At 51.4% G+C, this 12,861-nt stretch overlaps 1 protein-coding gene across 1 annotated transcript in view; it reads left to right on the forward strand.

Moving 5' to 3' along the window:
• Nucleotides 1–5,880: 5,880 nt before the first annotated feature.
• ZSWIM5 (zinc finger SWIM-type containing 5) overlaps nucleotides 5,881–12,861 on the forward strand; it is a 97,898-nt gene continuing 90,917 nt past the window's right edge. Inside the window, 2 exon segments of the mRNA XM_040073449.2 lie at nucleotides 5,881–6,098; nucleotides 6,100–6,575. Of these exon segments, the coding sequence (XP_039929383.1) occupies nucleotides 5,896–6,098; nucleotides 6,100–6,575 (679 nt within the window). The 5' untranslated portion in view covers nucleotides 5,881–5,895.

The following is a 12,861-nucleotide window of genomic DNA, read 5'->3' on the forward strand; positions in this document are numbered from 1 at the left end:
CCCAAGTCCAGCCCAGCCGGGCCCCTCTGGCTTCTATGGGGTCAGGGTGGCTGCTGCTGCCTGGGGATAGCAGCCTGTCTATCTGCATTGTGGGTTAGGAGCTGGGGAATGATCTCAAGAGATCATCCGTGGCTTTGGCCAACTTGCTGATGACCCTGGTGAACAGGCCCAGATTTATCTTGATGTAGCATTGCCCAAGATGGGACAGAACAGAGAAACAGCAGCAGGGATGAGCCAGCAGCAGTGACTTGAGGTCCCTGCATGGCCACCAGTGCAGGGGGGTTGATGGAAGAGATGCAGGGGCTGCAGAAGCAAGTCAGATTTTGGCCACGTTCATTCCCATCTACCTCTTCATCATCAACCATGGGACCAGGCTGGGCAGGAGGCTCCCAGCAGGACAGAGTCCAATCCTTGGGTTTTCAAAGCCCAGTTGCTTGGCATGCTCCATCTTCTGTCTGCTGGCAGAGGGAGAGCAGAGTCATCCCAAAGCAGTCCCCAGGGACAGAGGGTGGAGGTGTCTCTCTGACTTCTGAGCAAAGCTGCATCCAAGAAGTTTGCCTCCCCCGTTGTTTCCTCCCGTAACCTCTCTCCTTCCTCCAAAGGCCTTCAAGCCACTCCCTGGCCATTTGATGACCTTCGAGAGACACATCCCAGCTCTTTCTCTCCCTCCTGGTAGGTCCAGAGTGATCTGTGGGAGGCAGAGCTGGAGTCCCAGCCCCGTGGGATACCAAGGCTCTCACCCTTGCATAGCTTTCTGTGGCTTTACCTCCTCTCTTTGTCTGCCTAGCACAGTCTGGTTCTGTTATTTACAGCTTAGATCAGGGAGCTGAAAGAGGCCAGTGTGAACAGAAAAAGCTCAACCCACACTCTGGGTGAGACACATCTCACCAGCTCAACTCATGTGTGGATTTGTAGCACAGGGCAGGTGCTCAGGGCTGAGACTGGATCTTGCCCTGGTCCTTGTGTTTGTAGGAGCTTTGCTAAGATTCAAGCTCCCTTCCTGTCCTCCTGCCAGGAAAGCAGACAGCAAGATAATCCTTTTCTGCCGTGTGAAGGGTGATCTGCCGTGTGTCTCTCCACACACCTCTCCTGGAAACAGTTTGGGTGTGACGCTGTGTTCCCAAATCCTGCTGCTGAGAGTGGCCTGGCATGATGGCAGATGGGACAGTGATGGCCCTCATGGCACCTGAGGAACCACAGCTTGGTAGAGATGCCAAAATGTCTGACTCCAGTTACCCATCCAGCTGGACCCTGTGATTCACTTGTGTTCCAAAGCTGGGGCAGACCCCACACTAAAGGCTAACAGAAGTATTGCTTACCCTTTGCTTTGCCATAATTTATTAATACTCTTGTAGTCTGAAAAAATGATTCCCCATTTATTTTAGCATCCCTAATTAAGGAGAAGGAACCTCAGTGTCTGAAAGGGGAAGGCGGTGGCCCAAGAGGGTTGTTTTCTGCTGAGCTCAGCCCCAAGACAGCCAGCCTGGCCGGGATGGACATCTCTCCAGTGCAGGACTGAGTAACTTTCTGGAGCACTCTGTGCTTTCAGACTCTCTGCTGGGGAGGTGGCTGTTCCTCCTGGAAGCCAAGGGTCTTCGCCCAGCAGCTCCTCTGTGCTTAATTCCTGTCTGCACAGCAAATGTGTTTGCTGGAAGGGTGCTGAAATCTCCATGGCAAGACAGAGGCTCAGCACTTTGCTAATCTTTCAGGGGCTGGGGGAAGGCAGCCCTGGCAAGCCAGAGGTGTAATATCATGTGTGGGGAAAAGAGGGAACAACAGCTTCTGACAGCCAGAAGTCTCTGTCTGGGTACAACGGAGTGTCTGGGTCTGCATCATCCCATCCTGAGCAACCACAGGGACAAACAGGCAACTAGAGCTGTTCCTGGGTCGACATGAGGGTGAGAACAGCCATCCCACACCTGATCTTGGAATTCAGCCTGTGCTTAGAGAGGGGAGATGGTACTTTCAGTCCTTGCATTTCTCTTCTGAGTACACAGACAATTGCAGTCACACCTGAAGGAGGTCTTTGAGCTTGTCAGTTCTGGAAAGTTTCATAAAATAACTGGCTGGCTAGCAAAAAGCCACTTTATTAGAGTCCCTGCTGGAAGAGGAGCACAGCAATAACTCAGCGCTAATGAATCAGTGGAGAATCCACAGGGGATTTGAACAGTTTGACAGCAAAAAGCTTCAACTCCAGTCTATGCTTTGTTAGAGACCTTACTAGGCACTGGAAAATCTAAAAATGGTGCTAAACTCCATGGGCAACCAAATCCAGGTGTCCCTTCTCTTGCTTGCAAGGCCAGATATTTCATTAGCCAGTGCTCTCTGTCTCTTCCTGGACATTGGATCTATGGGGGTGCTGAGGAATAACTACCCAATAGATTCCTCTGCTCCCAAATGCATTAAGGCAGGGAAGCTACAGTTACTCCCTGTGTCCTTTCCCTTGTGCCTCTGCTCTGAACAGCATCAGCAACATAGAAAAGGCAGAAACAGCCACACTTCCAATGAGCACTGTACAATGGAGGCTGTAGCAGGGAGCTTGGCTGCTGATAAGCCTGTCTTTGGCTGCTTTGCAGCAGCAAATCCTCTGATAGCTGGAACAGGAGCTTGGTGTCTACCTGCACTCTACTATCCTGTTCCTTTCCCATCATTAATTTGTCATAAAGCTTCTTCTGCCCTTGTATATCTTCATCTGTAATTGCAGGACTTCCCTGGTGCTCCCTGGGCCTTGCAGAGCTTTGCTGTCATCTCTGAAAGCTCAGGCAGTGTCACTCGGGTTACTGAGGGCACAGCGTTGACTGTTGAGAGTCAAAGCAATGTCAAAGCAGCATGGGAGCATCCAAGAGAGGGGAAGATGCCCAGAGAAAGGCAGTTTTTCTGCTGAGGATGGGATTTGGGCACGCTGGGGAGAAAGGAGAGCAGCAACATGAAGGTGTGCAGGTGGGAGCAGTGAAGGAGATGATATGCCCTTGCGTTGTGTCACCAACCATCATTTACCTTGACTGCCACAAAACAAAGCACAGGTGCCAGGAAGCCCACAGAGGCATCTCATCAGCACCCTTGTCCTTTCTCCTTTTTATAGTCCTTGAATTTAGTTTCTAGGAAGATGAAAGCGGTTTTCTTACTCCACAGCACCTGCACTTTAAAGCTGGACTTCTGATTGAGCTGACACCCAAAAAATTTCCAAGGATATTGCATTGCATCGCTGCCTGGTTGTGGTCTAGAGCCCCTGGGGCTCCAACCCCTTTGGTCAGTCAATTTTCTAGCCAGAGACTCAAAACAAAATACTTCCTGGAGCCAACAGGAGAAATCAGCACTTTGTGGATAACACCAGTGATCAGGCCAGAAGGGCTGGAGTTGGTGGGCTGCAGCATGGGCAGACCCTGACAAAACAGTCTTGAAAAGAGGAGGGGAACCAGGACTGCCAGTGGTAGAGGCTCAGCAAATGGCTGGGCTCAGGAAAACGTGCAGTGAATTATTGATGTACCTGGTTCCAGGCTCTGAATGAGCAGCTTCAGGGGCTGAGCAGGAGGCTGACATTTTGCATTCTTCCCCAGGGAGAAGAGGTCTGTCCATGTTCCCTGGATGGAGTAGAGCTCTCCCTGTTGCAAAATTCAAGGCAGTGATGAAAGGCACAGGGAAAGATGGGGAGGAATGGGGAGCAACAAATGTTCAGAATGAAGAGTGAGAGGAAAAATAGATTGGTTTGTCTTTGAAACAACATGCTAACCCCCCTGAGACAGGCTGACCAGCCACTGCACCAGCCTTGCTTTGATTTGAGTCTGGATTATATGTTTTATGCAACGAAAAGTCAGCTCATTGGCAATGAATAACATCCCTGCTTCGTCTGAAGTATAAAATCCTCATTATTGGCACTGTCTGGGGACGACGTAAGTAAGGACACTCAAGGTTGTCACTAGGTGAGTTCTGCAGTGACTGGTGACAGAGGGACCAGACAAGCTGGGGTGCTGTGTCCCAGCTCTCATGCAGTCTCACTGTCTGCCTGAGCAGCCCTGGCACCTGCAGGGAGACACGGGTGCCAGCGGAAATTCTGTGACACCAGAGCCCCCAGTTTCCATCACTGGAAAAGCTTGAGATTGCTGGACTGCTCTCTGCCAAGAAGGTGTGCACCACCTTGCCAGGAGGGTGCTTTGGGATGGCCCTGGGAGGTCCCTCTGTGCAGTCAGGGAGGGGCAGGGGTGGACAAAACCCTTCTTTGTCACCCCAGGACCTGTCACCACAACAGCGAGCAGAGGAGACGGGCAAAATGCCGTGCTCCTGTGGCAAGTGCTTCCTGTTGCAATGAACTCTCACAGAGAGCAAAATGGCCTTCAGGGTTAAAGAAATGGGGACGCGATTCCTGGGGAAAATCTGTGCTCAAACAAATCTGTGTGCAGCTGCTGCCCCAGGCTAGTCCCTGCCACTGCTAGCACTCATTACTTTGAACAAGACCAACGGCAGCAAGGAACACCTCAGCTTTCAAGGAAAACCTCTTCCTGACCTTCATCGATTAGCTTGTGGCTTACTCTCTAAAATGGAGATCTCTCATTGCAGTAGCTCTGCCTGCTCTCACCACCTGCCTGAGACCTGATGCCTTCCCTCTGTGTCCTGCGGAAGAGACCTTGGGCTTGGAGGTATCTCGTGGCAGAGCAAAGGCGCTTAATTATTTCCTGTTCCCTAATTGCATCGCCCTGTTATTCCAGGAAATGTACTCTTGCTCTGTCAGTAAGAATAAATAGGAGATCTCTGCAACAAGGGAGTAACCGGTAATGGTTTAGATGTGACTGAACTGCAGATAGGAAGGAATCGGTCTTGGATTTTCAAAGCACTGAGAATAATAGCAAGAAAACTGAACTGGGAGACCTGTGAGCTCTGCTCCTTCCTCAGAGGTTTGTCACTTAAATTTAGACAGGACACAAAACCAGGAATGTATTTCTGGGGAAAATCTTTCAACGGTGTCCTGCTGGACACAGCAGCAAAGTGATGGTGGGGTGTAGAGGCCCAGAGAAGTGGACTTCAGCTGCTACAGCCCTCCCCTCGACAGTCCCAAGCTGTGCTGATACCAGGGGTGCTATCATCCTCCTTGGCTAAAAGCAGAGGCTGGTAAGGAGTCAGGTCCCTGGATTTTGGGGTGCCGACTCAGGCAGTGTGTGCTGAATATATTCATATGTCCCTCTGTAATCCCACCTGAGAGCACAAAAGAGCTCCTGGAAACCAGCAGTACCCATGTTTTTCATCTCCTCCCGCAAAGGCCGTGTGTACTAAAGGACCCTGCTATGATGCGTGGGACGAGAGTCTTCACTACAGGGCTTTAAAAGAAAAAGCAAACCCTGACGCCCATGGAAGGGCTGAGCATTGCCGCCTGCTCTGCTACATCCGTAGATGAATTACAGGTGAGGCTGGGTGTTCATTTTTGGATTAGACTGGGCACCAGAACCGGGCACCGCCGGGCACGCAGCAGGAGCAGCGCCGATCTCGCCGACATCCCCGGGGCAGCGCTGCCACCTCCGGCGCCGCCGTGCCCCTTTGTCCCGCTGGCTCAGCCCAGGCTCCTGGCGCTGGGATGGCCTCGCCAGCCCCTCACCCACCAGCGCCGCGGCGATCCGCAGCCGCGGGTCTTTCCTCTGCGGGCACGGGGGACACAGCGTCCCTCGCCCGGCGACACGGCCGGCGGGACAGGCGGTGCCCGGGGCCATGCCCTCAGGACGGCGGCGGCCGAGCAGACGGCACGGGCAGCGGTGTCCCGACGAGCGGCGGGGGCGGGCGGGGGGCTGCGGAGCGTCCCGCCCCGGCGGGGCCGGCTCCCGGCCGGCGGGACCACCCCCCCGGTCCCCGCCCTCTCCTCCTCCTCCTCGGCGTCTCTCCTCCCCTCGCCCGGCTCAGTCGGTCGCAGCCATGGCGGAGGGAGGAGAGGGAGAGGAGCTGCTCCGCCCGCCGCTGCCCGCCGGCGCCCCGGGCCCCAAGCGCTTGTGCTCGCGGGCCTGCCCGGCGGGGGGCACCGGGGCCGTGCACCCCCGTCCCGGGGCCGCGGGGGCCGGCTCGGCGGGGCCGGGCGCGGGGGCCAGCGGGGCCCCTCCGGCGCTGCCCGGCTGCTGCCCCCGCGGCGGCGGCGGGACCGGCGGGGGCGGCGGGGCCGGTGACGGCGGCGGCGGGGCCGGGGGGCGGCGGCGGAGGCGGCGGGACCGGCAGCCTGCTGCAGCCCGAGTCGCTGCTGGACGCGGCGGCCAAGCGGGTGGCGGGGAGCTGGGCCTTCGAGCGGGTGGAGGGCCGCTTCCAGCGCATCCCCGAGCCCGTCCAGCGCCGCATCGTCTACTGGAGCTTCCCCCGCAGCGAGCGGCAGATCTGCATGTACTCCAGCTTCCAGCCCGGCCGCGCCGCTGCCGCCGCCTCCCCCGCCAGCGCCGCCGCGGGGGGACCCTCGGCCGCCGCCGCCCCCGCCCCGGCCGGCGAGGAGAGCCCCGCCGCCGGCCCGCCGCCGCCCGCCGCCCCCGCCGCGCCGCAGGGAGAGGGGCTGCCCTTCCGCCGCGGCATCCGCCTGCTGGAGACCGGCGCGGTGGACAACGTGCTGCAAGTCGGTGAGTGCCGGGACGGGGCCCCCGGGGACTCGTCTGTGTCCGCTCCCCTCCCACCCCCCCATCCCCTCCTGCACTTAAGCCTTTTGTCTGGCGCGGTTGTGGTTTGACAGGAAAATCCTGCCCCGGGGGCAGGGACTGCCGCGCGCTCCTCCGGGTTTGAGGAGGTGGGAGGGCGAGGGTCACCTCCCCCCGCCTCGGGGGTGCGTGTGCCCGGGGGTCACTGCGAGCTGCCCGCAGCTCGGACGCCGTCCGTCCAGTCCGAGGGGGGGAAATAAAGACCACCCCTCTTTCCCGCCCCCTCCCAGTGTGCCGATCGGGGGGGTTGTATGGAGGGCACACAGCCCTGACCCCTCAGCCGCGGTCCCTCTCACCCCTGAGCACCCCCACCGGCGCTCCCATGGGGGTCCTGTCCTTTCCATCGGGAGATGGGGCTTAGAAACATAATGTATCTCTCCAGCAGCTCCGAGCTTTCCTCTTTGTCCTCTCCGTCAGGGGCTTTCCCTGCTTGGGGCATCTTTGGTGGTGGCGTCAGCCCCCGCTTTCCTCTTCCCAGCCCCTGCATGGGCACGTCCAGCGGGGCCGGCTCGGGGGGAGCGGAGGGAGAAGTGGGGGTGACAAGTTGGGTGGACCCGCGGGTACCACCGGTGACCTGGCGCGATGCGCGTGTCGGGGACGGATGTGCTCGGCCTTCTCACGCTCGTTCGGTGTCGAAGGGGCCGTGGGAATGATGATGGGAATAATGGCATCGTGTTTTCTCTCCATGGGCAGGTGGCTTTTGTGTGCGCCGGTCGGAGGGGGATTGCCGGAGAGGAAATGTTCCTCTTTCCCTGTCTTTCTAGTCTCTGTCCCCATCTGAAATCCGCATATATTTAAAGAGAAACAAATTGGGGTGTTTTACATAGAATAAGCCGCTCCTCGTTGTTATTGGAAGGGATTGAAATGCGCGTTCCCATTAAAATGACATTAGGCGAGAATTTGTTTTGCAAATGCGAAATGTAAATTCGTTTTGTGCCAGGGTATGGCGTGAATGAGTGAAGGGAGGGTGGTTTTTGTTGTAAGGAATGGGTAGTTCGCTCTGTTTATTTAAAGAGCCGTTCTTCCTTTTGGGGAAAAAAAAAGCTGCTTAAAAAATAATAAAAATCCCATTTGGTACAGTTTACATTCAGAAGAGCATTATCAAAACATTTTCCATTTGAGATGTGAGAATAGGAGGCAGCAGAAGAATTCTCCTCCCACCTCTGAGGACATGCAGTGAAAATTCCTGAAGCACAAAAGGTTTTTCTCTGAGGATATGATTATAGCCTTTTTTTTTCTTGGCATGAATTAATATTTTGTAAGGGCTGCCTTAAGATGATTAATTATTCTGTTTAAAATACTGTGAAACTCAAAACCAAATTATTTTTTTAGAAGGAGAGGAGTAGTTCTTCAGGAACTTTAAAATTAGTGGGGAGGGAAGATAATAGCTCGGTGCGGGTGATGTTTTAATCACCTGCTCACCAAGGTGTGGATGCAGTGAGCTGGTGTGGGAGTGGGAGACAGAGGTGATGGTTGCCTAAAGCCAGGACTGGTTCAGTACAAAGGAATTTTCTTTTAAAACGAGGTTTTAAATTTATTTGTCTTTGAATCATAGCTTTGATGAGCCTTTATCCAGTTCTGTGAAGGATCTGCGTGAGCGCTGGGGTCGGGTGCGTGCAGGACACAGAGCAGAGCAGTCCCATCCCAAAGTGGTGTCTAGTGCTGGTATCCAGCATTCCATCTGCCCCCTCTCCCTGCACTTCCTGCTGCTGCTCTGCCTGAGCCAGAGAGCAGAGAGGATGGTCCTGGCTCTGGTGTTTCATGTCCCCCCTGACAAGCCTAAACCGTTTCCCCAGCTTTGAAACCAGAGCTCACACTCATTGTCCTCCGAGCCGTCAGCTTTTTAGATAAAGCGGCAGGTTCTGGAAGCGCTCGCCGCGAAGTCGGTGGGTGATTTATCTCCTGTTTTCACAGCCCAAAAGGGGCGCGCGGGATGCTCGCCATGGGAATTTGCCTTCGGAGCTGGGGGCGGGGGGAAGGTTTGGGTCTTGGCTGTGGCGTGGCTCCTCTTCGCACGGCAGTGGGTGGGTGACGTGGGGTCAGACACCTCCGGTTTTGTCCCAGGAGCAGCCACGTCACAGCAGTGCCTCGCAGCCCTGAGTTGGAGGAGGAAAATTTACATCAAACAAAAGGCTGTGAAGGGCTGTGTGTTTATAGACAGGAGGCAAAGCTGAGATGTCCTCCGCCAACTTTCCACATCCATCCTGTGGATGCCTCTGGAAGGTGAGGTGGAAGAGCTCCAGCCACCAGAGACACAAACACTTTGTGGCTGCGTGTGTGTGTTTGCAATTAAGATAGGAACTTGGGAGCCATTATGTCTTGGAAAAAAATAAAACTCCAACCCTGGCTTCCTTGATGCTCTCCAGCACTAAATCAAAACTACTGTTCCCCTCTAAGGATCCCTTTAACGGACACCACCGGCTCCCGGCACCATGACCTGAGGTTTGCACAGTTGAGATTTGCTGTTAATAAAGATCAGATGTTTATACAGTTGTGTTTCTGACTCAGACCTGTGAAAAAAGAGGGATAGTACAGATGTGAAATTCCTTCTCTGTGTGGTTGGAAAAATCCTTTTGAAAAATTGAAAGACAAAATCCAGGAGGAATGACCTTCTGGCAATGGAGGACGGTGTGGAGGGGTGAGGGTTGTGCTCATGGGTACAAAGTGCTTCAGGCTCTGGTTCCTTCGTGCTTAAAAATCTGGCAGGTCTGAAAAAAAATATATGCCACATTATCAACCAATAATTCCTTCATGCTTAGTAAAACTTAAACGAGGCTTAAACCCTGATCTCACTGGAGTCATTAAATTGATTTTTTTTTTTCCCCTGCTCAAAGAAAGATCTTGGATGTTGAACACAGGCATCTTTGTCTTCTTAAAAACTGCTTTATTATTATGTGTACAGATCCCGTCTTTGTGTGTGTGTGGTGTGTGGGTTTTTTTTCTTTTAATTTTTAGACAAATGACAAAAGCATGCAGGAAAGGAATGCAGAAATGCCAGGCTTAATATAAAGCATGCAACTGCACTGCATGCCGGGAATCCTAAAGGATACAAAACCTTTAACGACAGCGGTTAATTTTTAACAAGTTCACTTGCATAAATATTTATGAACAAAAGTTTTTACACTATTATCTCTTGGGTTTTCAGAGAGAGAAAAGACCTTTGGTGGATTTTGACAGTAAGCTGTGATCTGGCAGAACAAATTCATGTTTCTCGCCTGCGCTCCCCAGTATGGTATAATATGGTTTGCCCTCAAGTCATCTCGGATGCTGATGGGTGGGCAAGTGTCCTGGGTAGTTTTAGGGGGGAATTTTCCTTTTTCATTGGCTTTACAATTACTTATGAGAGGAAGCGTCGAGCTTTGTGTTGTTCTTCAAATTGTAACCAGCCGCTTAGGAACCTACACGGTGTGTGCTCCTTGCCCACAGATAAGCCTTTGTGCCCCGATGGGAAGGTATGCGGTCCAGCCATAAGTACATAGGCAAAATTTACTTTTGCTGTTAAAATAACAATGAAGCAGGGCTTTAAAATGCTCTGGCTTTGTAAACACTTGGAGGGAGCCTGTTTCTTTCAAACCTGCAATTAATTCTGGATATTTTATCTGATGCTTTGCAGGTCAGTCATGAGTACCTTCCCATGTTTCCTACTCTTGTATCTGTGCTGGACATGTAGGTGCTGGGGATTTTCTAACCTTGCTTCAACAGCCTTCTGACTGGGCAGAGGTTAAGTAAGAGCTGATATCTGTAAATGCATTTTAATTGGAGGAGTTCAGATTTGGAAGCTTTTTATTACACTTCAGTTTTCAGCTTGTGTTGGTCTATGTTTGTAATGATGCCTGTTGAAATGTAGCTTCAGAGGTAAAAATACAGATGGGTTCCAATGTGGTTGAAACCACTTCTAGCTTTTTTTTTTCAATACTATTTTTAGGTTTTAAGCTTGTTTTTTTCTTCTCCCCTAAAAATGCTCACTTTTAGGCAAGCATTTGGTTTCCTGCTCCTGTGACGTGGTATGGAGCTGAGTCTAAATTTATATCCAGTGGTGTGTTGCTTTATGGAGCTGTTTATTTTGGGGAAAACACTTTGATGGGGCTCTCTAGGGCAAATTGTGGTTGCTTTTGTTTTGTGTAAAGATTGGTCTCCTCCTGGGTCTGGGTTTAAAGCTGTATCCGGCAGGAGCAGGTTTGGAAGGAACGCCATGGGATGTGAAAGGTTTTTTCAGGTTAAATCCTGGTGTCCGATGTCTGAGTGCTGCTAAGGGAGTTTAATTTTTCTGTAACTTTTTAGTTTTTGTGTGGGATGCTTGTTGTACAACGTGTATCCAATTTGCTAATTAATTTTTACTTTGTTTTTCTTTATGGGTAGATTACTCGATCCTACCCTACGTATTAAAATACTTTAAACCACATAAAAGGAGCTGGCAGAGGTTCATTAGCCCTATCATGATGGAAACTCTTGTACATTTTAAATATACATTAAGCTCTTTAGGTTTCTAATTATCTTTTTCTTAACATATATAATTAAAACAAAGCATTATTAAGCATTAGAACTTACGATCTGTTTATTGCTGCTCCCTCATAGGTGACATATTTCTTGAGCCTGTTCTGGACTGTATTATAGAAACTGAAAAAGAAGATGATGAAAACCACCAGAGTTTCTTGCTGTTAGTGCAGGGAGAGCTGGGATGACAACTGGAATTTTAACCTTTTATTTTAAGCAGATTTATTTATTGGCTTTTCAGACTCTTTCAAAGAGTATAAACAGATCCTCTGAGGCTGGGATGTCTTTTGAACTAGGTGGTTAATTAAATGATACTAACTTAGAGGCCAGAGACCTGAAAAATAAAGCACGAGAAATAAAATATTTAGTGTTGGCTTTAAGAATAAATAGGTTTGAAGCATTTTTCAGGGTATGAGTCCTAGTTTCTGGCTTGAGCTGGCAATAGGAGTTTGTTCTCAGCTCACCTGTGCTTTATCAAGCTTAGTCTTCAGCTTCCAAGTTGCGTGTCATTGACAGCAGATTTTAATTTTGCTCACATCTAGAGAGAATATTTTAGGAAATATTTAACTGTGCTAAAACTGCAATAACATAAACCACATGTGCCTGCTTGCTTTGTTTTTGAAGCTTTGTGTGAGGGAATGTGCTTTGCTGTTATTTGACGCTCGCTTTGATGTTAGATGTTTTATGATTAGTCCCTCAAACCTCAGATAGGACTTTTGGAAAACTTAAATGAGCCTGTCTATCTGATAGCTCTGTAAAGTCACATTCAGCTGTGAATTGTCTTGTGGTGTGTCAGCTTTTAATTTTCTTTGAAAAGAAAAAAGTTTAAAGAAATATTCTTGGAAGACTTTGTGGGCTTATGTATTTCCTTAGCATATATTGGAACCTCACCCTGGAGGAGGACCTGGTCTGTGGGGGAGATGGGGTTCTTGGTGGTTCTGGGGTTATGTCCTTCTCCCCTTTCCCAGTGGGAGACCTGCTCTCCTCTGGCATTAGCTCAGATGAATGGCATGGCCGACCTTGTTCTTGTATTTATTTTGCATTTAGGTGACATGGACAGCTTTGTGTTTAGTAGTGATGTTGGTTTTCCCCCACTGCTCTTGAGGCTGGAGTAGCTCCTGTGGGTGGGGAGTTGGGCATGTTTTTTTGGGGGGGAGCAGCATCTCTTCACCCTCTCAAGGTGGCCAGGCCTGGGGATTTTCAGTGTGAGGCCAAGGCTTGTTGCTGCATGGTGCTACTTTGTGCTTGAGGTGAGTGAATTTTCTTCCGGGGCTGGGGAGGGAGGGTTGTGCTGTTTCTCCCAGGGTGTGGGGCTTTGACTTTGTTCCTCTGGCTGCTCTCTGAGGAGGTGAACTCGTGTAGCATCCTGGGCGAGGTGGTGGGGAAGGAGCCTTTGCTTTTCAGGGCTTGTTTGTGCTGCTGGGGCAGTGCAGGACAGCTGGACAGGTGGGTACTGGGTTGGCCTCCTGGCTTTGCTCAGCAGGAGTCAGGTGATGGTTGAACCTGTGCTTCTCCATCAGTCTCTCCATCTGTGGCTAGTGCCAGCGACTTTACTTTGCAAGGAGGTGGAGGTGTGGAATATCTTGAGGATGTTAAAAATGAACTTGTGGTATGTCCTCCTGTATGTTTGATGCTGTCTTGAATAGGTTGTGACATGGAATTGTCACAGTCCTGGTCTTCTGGGGATGAGAGTAGGGGAGGAAGGCGACTCCTCTGG

The sequence above is a fragment of the Hirundo rustica genome, chromosome 9 (assembly GCF_015227805.2).
Source record: "Hirundo rustica isolate bHirRus1 chromosome 9, bHirRus1.pri.v3, whole genome shotgun sequence".
Lineage (NCBI taxonomy): Eukaryota > Metazoa > Chordata > Aves > Passeriformes > Hirundinidae > Hirundo > Hirundo rustica.